At 35.7% G+C, this 11,114-nt stretch overlaps 1 protein-coding gene across 1 annotated transcript in view; it reads right to left on the reverse strand.

Moving 5' to 3' along the window:
• Window positions 1-418: 418 nt before the first annotated feature.
• LOC103770355 (myotubularin-related protein 13-like) overlaps window positions 419-11,114 on the reverse strand; it is a gene marked incomplete at both ends in the record, with an annotated part of 33,556 nt that continues 22,860 nt past the window's right edge. Inside the window, 4 exons of the mRNA XM_008937611.1 lie at window positions 419-706; window positions 1,956-2,057; window positions 5,593-5,769; window positions 6,386-6,570. Of these exons, the coding sequence (XP_008935859.1) occupies window positions 419-706; window positions 1,956-2,057; window positions 5,593-5,769; window positions 6,386-6,570 (752 nt within the window). The remainder of the gene's footprint in view (window positions 707-1,955; window positions 2,058-5,592; window positions 5,770-6,385; window positions 6,571-11,114) is intronic.

An 11,114-nucleotide genomic window follows, 5' to 3' on the forward strand; every position in this document is an offset into this window, starting at 1 on the left:
ACATTAACTGTCGGTGTTTATCGTCTTCTGAAGATGGTGTATATATAAAAGTAAGAACATCTCAGGTCCCCCTGGTATATAGCTTATTATTTCCAGAACTGATGAAGTACAAGGCCTCTTCAAAGGTCATCACCAAGCACACGGAATGAAAAACTGTCTAGTCACTGTACTATTGTACATATTTACTATAAACTGTCAATTTCTTCTTCTGAATAAAAGTACTCCAGACTGGTAAAAGCCAGTCTTACACTTAAAAAACTTCTATTTGAAATGTCTGCATAAACGACCTTAAAATATTCACAATGCCAACCACTCCTCTTAGCCTGTTTTGTGTGGATGGGCCAGTCTCTAGGCAACCATTCCATCTCTTCTTAGGTGAAATCCATTACATTTAATAAAACCTAGAGAAGGAGATTACAAGTTTTCTCTCAAATGAATATCCTTTAACATCTGAAATATTGGCAGCTATGCACTTATTTATGAATTCTTGTAAACTAAAATTAGATAGAGATTGACTTACCTGATGCACACAGTCTAGGAACTGCAAGAAAACAGGAGCAAATCCACTGCCCTGACAATTGAGAGTCAGATTACTGCGCTGACTGAATTTATGACCGAAAGAGAGCCATTCTTTTTCCACCAGCATTCGGAAACCTTCAAGTGTCCTATAGAAGGGATCACTGAGTAACTGCACTAGAGATACTACCTAGATCATAAGACAAGATATATTGGGTTAAAAGTGAGAGATGTTAGTGACACTTCAGTCAATGAATATAAATTTTTCATAACATGTTTACAGTTCAAGGAAACAAACGCCTTCATATAAACTCTATTGCAAGCATTTTACCACATACTTTTAACTGTTTTTACAAAACAAACCAAATAGTATCTCACATGAAAAAGCTTCCATTAAACTGAGACTTTACAATATCTGTAAAAGTCAAAGGTGAGCAACTATAGACTTTCAAAGTCATTATAATGCTTACCACATTTAAGTTACAGTTGAAAAAACTCATCTTTATTAATAAAATAAGGATAATAATTTAAACATTTTTAAAAACACAATCAGCTACTTAAGCAAAGAAGGCATTAAAGAATTCGTCCTGAGGGTGACTTTAGAGTTTCTGCAGTATGGTGCTCACCAGCAACTTCAGCCTCTTTAGATAAGACAGCATTTCAGGAGACTTTAAAATGCAGCAGAGACTTCTTTCACTGCCAGCTATGTACGCCCCCTCTCCATTCTTCATTGTTTGACAATGATTCCAATAATTACATTAGCATTCTTTTGCGTGGTTTTTTTTTAGCTGGTATCAGGATGCTGGCGCACATGAAGTTTTTATTTACTAGAATTACAGATACCTGTGTTTATCTTCCGAATTATGAAGCAACTACATGGATAAAATGCATTAAATCCATTAAAGGAGGCAGCACGTCTTCACCTAACTTATTGTTTGTTCCAGAAAGTTATCTGTTGTGGTCATCTGCCCTTGCAGCAGGTTTTTCAGTCCCTTTGGCAATAACTTATTTTTCTCCCTGTGTGTGGTCTCCTAACTTCATTTATGGAAAGTAAATGGCAAGAGAAAGAATTCCTCTTGAGAGAAAGAATTCCTTCCCTCATGTCTTTAAAGTGTACAAAGTTTACTAAGATAAACCAACAGTTGTGGAAATCTGAGCTTTCGTTCTTACATGTGGTCAGGTGCAGAAATGTAGATTTTACAGCTAAACCTTAGAACTGTAAGTTCATCTGGACCTTTGGAAAAAATTCATTTTAAGGAACTCTTTCATGGTGTAGATTGCAAATGAATGCAAGGATTCATACATTCCAGTTCTTTCTCTGCTACCACAACACAAACTAAACTAATTTTATACCAAATTATCAGTCACTTGCGTAAAGAACAGTTGCATGGTGTCTCTTCTTATTATTAAGCTATTTCAAGGTTTTAGTAGCAGCTTACTTGTGCAGTAATATCCCAGCCATCCTCCAAGCAAACCATAACAGAAGAACCATTTTCCAGGAGCTCAGAGATGATCACACCCAATTGCATTATCCTGTGAAGCTATAAAGTATTACAAATAAGTTGACTACTCAAGTATAAGATAAATTTCTAGACATTATCAATAAAGAGACTATTTTCCTATTTAATACTGAAATATATATTCTGAAAAATACATACAGCACAGAGAAGTGCATTGATGCAACACATTAGAAAGCTGTAAAATGTAACAGTCTCAGGATTATCATCTGAACTACAACAAAACTAAGCAAAGATATGAAGACAGGAACTTAAACTATTAAAACCAATGAGTACTGTAATAAAATAACTGTCATAAGATGGAGAATGGAAACAAGACAGTTGACAGATTTATTGTAGAGAAATTCCATCCTGGGCTTAATGTGGAAATAATTTCCTGTGAAATGTTAAGGTTTTGTGAGATCACTAAGTACTTTGATGGAAGAACCCATTTAAGATATTTGCACAAGAATGTTTCTCATGCTCAATCCTATCGAAGCTGGAAATTAATTATTTGAATAATAACAATAATGATAATAATGAAAAAATGACAAACCTAAAAACAAACACAGAAGAATCGCATTTCTATAATCTGAAAATGGTTAATATGTTAAATAGTGTTTCTTCTACTCGGGCAGAGTGGCTAAGACATATGGAAAGAGGACACAATTATTTGCATTCTAATATTCATCATGCAGTGATCCTAAAATTCCTTGAGGAGGTGGGTTAGTGAATTCCTCTGCGAAGGTTTATTGACTTAATAAGACTCATTCAACCATGATAGGTATAAGCAGATTAAAAAAATGTAGGTGAATTTGAGCAATTTTATCTTATCTCTATGAGACCTTCCATTATTATTACTAAAAGGAAAACCTATACGATGTTTCTACCATTTTTGTCATACTATGATAGCATTCTTGGTAAACACCACAATGGACAGTGTGTAAACAATTCATTTTTTTACAGTAGAATGAAAGTGCTTTGCAGAGCAGTGATACAAGCCAACCAATAGCAGCAGTAAGAAGGATGAAAGCTGGAAAGAAAGCCAAAAGCAGTATGGGAAAACAAATAAACAAAAGAAGGCTAGACACATCTGAGATAATTTATGCAAGGAAAACATCAGTTCGGAAAGTACTGCAGGCACAGGAAAGTGACTTAAGGAGAACAAAATTGAACTGGAGAAGATTAGGGGCAAAAAAGATGAACCTACGAAATTCAACCTTGTTAAGGCAGTCTGATTTTTTCCTCTTAGAACCCCCTCTCCCCCCGAATATTTTGCCCTCCATAATGACATGTAATCTGGTTATACAGATGCAATATTAAAAAAAAAAAAAGGCAAAATACTATTTTTATCATTTGTATTCAGAAGATAGAGCCGTACTTCAAATTTCTTCTTATATATCCTTATATATCCATCCTTATGAAGAAATATTTCACAGAATCACAGAATGTTAGGGGTTGGAAGGGACATCAAAGATCATCTAGTCCAGCCCCCCTGCCAGAGCAGGACCACCTACAATAGATCGCACAGGAACGCCTCCAGGTGGGTTTTGAATGTCTCCAAAGAAGGGGACTCCTCCACCCCCCTGGGCAGCCTGTTCCAGGGCTCTGTCACCCACACTGTGAAAGTTTTTTCTAATATTTTTATGGAATCTCCTATGTTCCAACTGGTACCCTTGTCCTGTTATTGGATGTCACTGAAAAGCGCCTGGCTCTGTCCTCCTGACGCTCCCCCTTGACATATTTATAGACATTTATGAGGTCACCCCTCAGCCTTCTCTTCTCCAAGCTAAAGAGACCCAGCTTCTTCAGCCTTTCCTCATAAGGGAGATGCTCAACTCCATTAAACATCTTGGTGGCTCTGTGCTGGACTCTCTGAAGCAGTTCCCCATCTCTCTTGAGCTGAGGGGCCCAGAACTGGACACAATATTCCAGGTGTGGCCTCACCAGGGCAGAGTAGAGGGGCAGGAGGACCTCTCTTGACCTACTTGCCGCTCCCCTTATAATACACACCAGGAAGCCTTTGGCCTTCCTGGCCACGAGGACACACTGCTGGCTCATGGTCATCCTGCTGTCCACCAGAACCCCCAGGTCCCTTTCTCCTATACTGCTCTCCAGCAGGGCAGTCCCCAACCTGTACTGGTACACAGGGTTATTATTTAGCCTATACAGTGTTAAAATCAATACTGGGTAACTTCTATTGCCCAGGAGAGGAAAGCTTAATACAATGAAAGCACTTTTCCACGATGACAGGTCTATGTTCCTTCACAGGAATAAGAGAAAATGTGTCAAATCAGTGATAAATTAACTTTATCACATAAGTCACATATGACATGATTTAAAACAGAAATGTGGTTAAAGGTCACCCAGCAAGTGTGTGACGTTATGATCTAGTCCCAAGCAGACAGTGATATACTGTTACTTTTCCTCTCAAGTGCACCTAACGAGAGCAACTCCAATGTTATAAATGTCCCCTTGATCTCTGTGCTGCTATTTGGACACGTTTATTTCATCGAAGTGACATTTGATTTATCTATCTAGACTGAGCAACTTGCTCAACTGCTCTGTGATTGAAAATGTTAACATGATGAGGGAGTCAAGCCTTCATACTCTTCTTATTTCTCCTGTTCCTGAAGAACATGGTGGCTAGACACACCAATGACCAGCTCCTACGCTCTCTAAGAGTGATCACACCTCAAGGGAAGAAGATAAACCACTCCTTGCACTGTAACACGTTTTAACCAGCAGCACATTTTCTGATGCATAATTACTGAAATGACTGTTATTCACATGTATTTCCTCCTTAAAAATGAGCACAAGTCTATTCGGTTTTCTGTGAAAAATTGCATTTGAGAAGAATATATTCAGCAGTGAATTCCAAACATAACATGTAACTCTTAAAAAACATTCACTATAATTAAGATGGTTTAGATTTACAAATCTGACTTTCCCGCACTGTTCTTAATTTGAATCTTGCAAAGTTACTTCTAGTCCTCTCTTTGTTTGGTTATTCTTTATGTAAGGGAATATGTGATAGGGAAGCAAAGGGATAGACTCAGAGAACAGGTTCATGCACACACAATACCCTTTCCCCCCAGACACCTCCCCATATCCTACAACAGATCACAGATGCTGGCTTATTTATTAAATACTTGCACATATGGAAATTCAGGGTGGGAACACATAGGAAGAGTAAAATATCTGTTTTAAAATCAAGCCCTCATTTATTGTTCTATATTTTTTTTCTCATTTTAAAAACATATAAAATAATAAAAAATAGTTAAAATCAAGGCCATAACTTGATAGAGGGAGAGAAAAAGGTCATCTCTACTTGTGTTCATGTTCCATGTTGTAAACCATAAATTACATTATAAAAAATGCCTCCCACATTTGTAAATGTTATGATTGTATTAAATTAATAATGCTTATGTAATGACAGAATTGACAGTACACAAAATAATGACTATGAACAAAGACAAACAGCTGGGTAGAACGCAATGGCTGTCAGAAGAGGCTGAAATTTATTTCGTGTAAGCAGTACTGCATATATATTATGAGAAGTACCTGTCATATAAATTACCTGTGGGAACCACTCTGACTCCCCAAGTGCTTTAAGGAATGTTGCCTCAGAATCTGTAGGAATAGTGCTGGGAACACAAGCTCTCATCAGCTTTTTAAAGCTTGCCTTTGTCTGCCGGATGTCACTGAACTCAACAGGAACAAATTCACAGTTCAAAGTAAAGTCAAGTTTGAATCCCTGCATGAAAAGGACACCAGCAGATGTCATTCAAAGGAGAAGCATGTTTTTCACGGACAGTCTCATTAAATCTCAAAGTCTTGCCTGCTTTACTGCTAAGTATTTCAATTCTTTGTTAAAAATCTATTTGGTGTAGCAGGATAATAAAAAGCCTTACAACACTTGTAAAACGTAACATAATAAAGTTCTGATCTACTACCTGTAACACCAGAATGTACCCTAAGGCAGCCATATTTTCAATAATAATATCCAAAGCCCAAAGCTGAGTGATTAATCTGTTGAGTTCTTTATACACAACATAATGTGCTTCCTTCAGAATATTTAAAGCAAATTAAGAACAAATACATTAAAATAACTGTATGGACAACATACCAACAGTGCAGTATAGATTCTATAAACCAGTTCAATAAAGCAGAAAAACGAAGGCCTCAAATCCAATACGGATTATTTAGTATTCTGTGTAAAGGAATAATTCTCTTAAGAATTCACACCTTTAGGAGAGTTATCCTCTGTCTTATCTAGAATATTATTTACTGTTTTGTAAAAACATTAGGGTTATTAAACTCAAGCCACATGGAAACTATGTTAACATTAATTAAAAAAAAATTCCCGTTACCCGTAACTGAGATTTTTCTCCAAATATATAGAGGGCTGCTTGCCGTCTCAAAAGCTGGCTCTGCAGAAAAGTGCTGCTACTGTAGGAAGTGGTGTTATCTTTCCCTGCAAGTCTTGCACCAACATCAATGAATGGAGTCTGAGTGTTGATAAATCGGTTGCTTGAACGAAGACTCGCCCATACACCTTCATAAAGACGAAAAACATTTAAAAACCTCTTTCTGTAAAGCACTGGAGATCAAAATTAAGGCATCTGCTAAAACATAATTTGCAAAGTAGAGTGCTTAAACATGTCATATGCATCCCTCATACCACATGATTAACAGCATGTACTAGAAAGAAATATTTCCATAACAAAAATTGTCAAAAGCATCCTACCGCATTGCCATTTAATGCAAGATACTAATGAAACCCCCCACAGCGCTTTCTATTGTAAAGAAAATGGTTGCTATGGTATCAGTAATACAATGATAAAATGAATCACAACTTGCAAGTAATTAATGTCCATTTAAGTATACAGACATGAAATTGCTAGTGTTGTTCTTTTCAGAAATAGGGACGAAAATCTGATGTGTTTCCTCATCAAAGGTATATTATTTTGGAAGTCAAACTAGTAAGAATATTCCATAATTAGTTTCTTAACAAATGGAAATAGTATCACTTAAAATTGCCCATTACCTAAAAGTTTTGTGTTCCTTTTGCCCTACAAAATGTAATAGTGTCAACCATATTGTATTATAATGAGAAGATATGTAAGTATGATCAATTCAAATACTACATTTCAGGATAAAGTATTCTACATTTGCTCTTGAAGTCCCATGATTAAAATGCAGAATGACATGAGTTTTAGGTCTTAATTCTCCATGTCCAATAGACAAGTAGAATCGAAAATTAATTTAAGGAAGTTCTTTTTTTTAATCATGTGTTTCACAACTATACTCGATATCAGATGTGTCTATGGTATGGTGATGTGAGTAGACAGAAGGATGCTTAGAAGATCACAATTCTGAAGTTTCAATCTGGCAGTAAGATCATTACTCTGGCAGCAGGGCATGATACAGGAGCAACATGAGCTTGAACCAGTGCAGTGTGATGTGGAACCACAGACTTGCATCTGAAAGCAGCACAGCAATATTTGCATGGCATTGTACCAACCAAATAACCTCTGCCTCTCAATGGCATTTTCAGTTTGCCTATTGTGCTCTACTGATGCAACTACATTGTTATTTCCAGAGCAGGAAATTCTTCCAAGACAAAGACACAGTCTGATCTGATCATGCTTAAGCGAGTCTTGTGATTTCAGTGTAAGATAAAGTAGTGATAAATGAGATTTGCTAATGCCTGCTTAGCACTAGCAGAAGAAATAAAAAATAGGGAGTATTTTTCTGTTTCTTGTACCTTAGTTAATAACAATGATTTTGTGAGACTGTTTTTGTGTATCCAGTGTGAGGTATGTGAAAGGTACTTGATTTTCAGAGTATAAATAGCACCACTTGAAAATCAAATCCCTTAAAGTATACTAAATTTGGCATTCAAATGGCAGCGTGGAATTCTTTAACCTGATATGCAGTAAATCACATTATCAGAAGAGACTCTTGTCCATAAATCTATGAAGCAAAGTATCCAAAAGAGGAAATACATTGTAGTAGCAGAAATTTAGATACTACAGTATCCAGAAAGCCCCCTGGCCCCTTCAGGAAAATCCAATAATATGCATAGTTAACATTTCTTCCACAGAAGAAGAAAAAGCTGCACATAACAGTAAAATTCCACTGAGATAGATCAACCACAAAAATATTTTTTTCTGTTTTTTTGGAAGCAGGATTATGTTTCTATTAAAGAAACAGTCCTCAACAGGGACTTGTCTGTACAGTTTAGCTTGTCAGCCTGGCTGGCTGCTAGTCTTAGATGTGAGTAAATGAATCTGAGTAACTGAGAAGGGGTGGCTCGGAACGTTCAAACCGCTAACAGTTCTAAACAGTTTCTACCTCAAAGACAGTTTTACAAAATATCTCACACAGTTTAGCAATATGTTTAGTATATACTTTTGTTCCACATCTCAACTACTACAGATGAAACAAAAAAGACTTAATTAAGCAAGCAGAAATCACAGCAAGCATTTAATAAGAGAAATAATTTCTTGCTCATGTGGTATGAAAAAATGTGAGCTCCCGTAAAAACAACTGTCCCCAAAGACAATACATACAAAAATTCACACTGTCACCTTCTAGCATTTTATAAATGCAGGCCAACATTAGCACCAGGCACATCAAAAGAGAAAAAAATGGTTACAAACACATGAAGATGAACATGTTTACCAGTGATGGATAACACTGATTAGAAAACACCATTCTATTTCTATTCTAATATTGCCTAGTATATTATGTTTTGTTAGCATTATCTAGCTTTTATTATTTGGCACATACTGTATTATTACGATGATCTAAATTGGCAGAAATTGATTTTTTCCTATTCACAAACATTAACAACAACTTTGGAAAGAAAATTCATTGACTAGGTAACAGCATTTCTTAGCTATTTACTAAAGCAGCAGGAGTACTAAATGCTCTTTTGCAGAATTAATATTTTGCTGTTTAAAATCTTCATACAGAAGACTTTCTATCACTGCACATTAGATTATAACATTACTAAAGAATAACATGGTGAAGCATGTGACTAATCACTGACACCACATCATACATTCAACGGCCAAAAACCCCCAAACTGAAACAAACCCACAATACTCAATAAAAAATCCAAAATTTTGTTAATGCAGAAGCAAGGATTTCTGTCAGTATCACTTTAGCGTGTATTAAGATATGTAGAAATTATGGAGATGGTAGACAAGAATGTGCTTTCAGGACACAGAATACAGTACCTTGATGGACTCTTCCCTTAGTTGCTGATTTGGAATTTGAATGAGTGAAACATTTATCTCTGTACCCAAGCACTGGTAGATAACAGTTAAGACAGAAGGAGGAGGAATGGAATGTACATTGCAGCGAGACACATTGCAGGAGAAAAGAAAAGGGTTACTTATTAATATCCAAAGATCTAGTGTATATTGAATTTCTTTATAGTACATGATTTATCAGACAGAACAAATCTTAGCCATCACAAGACAAAACATCCATCAAGCCAGGAAACCAATACAAAATGGGAAGGAGGTATCCATTTATCACAAAGGAGTAATTTTCATTGTCATTGCAATAGTTTCAAACATGTAACAAAGCCACCATATGCTTTTTCCATAATTACAATACCAAAGGAAATGTTATAATTAAATCATTCTGCTAAATACTTTACTGAAAGTTAGTTTCACAAAATCACAACCAATTTTTTTTTAAAAAAACGGCTTTAGTCTATTTTAGGTACATCACTTGATGGACCTCAGAATCAAATCAGAGTGCAAGATGTTGGTTCTTATACAGTTACAAACATTTTAAAAAGACTGTCTAAAAGTACATAATTTAGAAAACGTGTAATATCTATCACATAAAGAGATTTCCTTCCCCTTTGCACTCATTTTCAGTGGAAGTCTTACATGCTTATCAGAGGGTATATTTTTGGCTCAAAACCCACAGCAACAGAATTAACTTCTTTTAATATAAATATTCTATTAAGACATACTCAAAGTGTTAATGTCTTTAAAAAAAATGTCTGAGCCAAGTCTGCATTTATTAATTATAAATATTCTAGCATTTTTCCAACCACAGCAAATCATACTGAGAAAACATGTTATTCTACTAATTTACACAACACTGCCAGGTAATTAGTACTGCTCTGTAAAACCACACTATATATATAAAGTAACATAAGAAGAAAAGGTATGTATTTTGAGTGAACTTAGAATTCTTATGAAAGACATCAACTAAGATATTGCCAAAAAAAAAGGTCAAAGAAGGAAAGTATATCATAAAATGCAATATTTCAGAGCAGAAACAACTGAAATGGTCTTTAGGAAAATTCTCTGTTACAATGTTCCAGATGAAGTTAAAAAACATACCTGACACAGACACAAATATTCAGGACAGTTGATGAGTATTCAGATTTTTAAAAGTGAGAAATATTACTGGCACATATCTTTTAACCTAAATTTTAAAAGGATGTGTATTAAAAATACACCATCTGGCACAAAAACGTAGAAAGTATCATTTGCAATTGGTGTATCATAGCTGAACCTGGCTTTTGAGCCCTGGCATATGTGAGAATAAAAACAAGGAAAGACAGAAGGATCCAGAGTCAAACCCACAAAAATACTGTTATTGTATTTTGTACCATGTAGTGCATAATGCATAACTGCTTGCTATGATAAAGTAACTAGCTAATCCTACTGACTTCTTCCCCCTCCCCCTTTTTGAGTTATTCTTGGGAACATGAAGAGAAATCAACATTTTTAGACTGCCTGCTTGTCTGTTTTTTCAGCTGACCAAAACCCTGTATTTTTGGTCCTGAAAAGGCAGTAAAAATCTGCAACAATAAATCATGTAAGTCAATTTGAGAACAACAATTTTAGAGATTCTATATATTTTGTGTATTTTAGAGTTTCTTCTAAAAGAATTGTGTTAGCTAATCTAAACTCCCTAGTGTTTACTTTTCTACAGGGAGATATTGCCTTTCCCTGTTCTCTCTTACCCTGTCAACTTCTCACCTTCATGAGGGCTCCCATTGTACCCGACAAACATTTTTACGTTTCAGTGAAGTCCTCATGTACCCTGCTGCACTGTGTA

Source organism: Merops nubicus, unplaced genomic scaffold (genome assembly GCF_000691845.1).
Source record: "Merops nubicus isolate BGI_N331 unplaced genomic scaffold, ASM69184v1 scaffold28993, whole genome shotgun sequence".
Taxonomy (NCBI): Eukaryota; Metazoa; Chordata; class Aves; order Coraciiformes; family Meropidae; genus Merops; species Merops nubicus.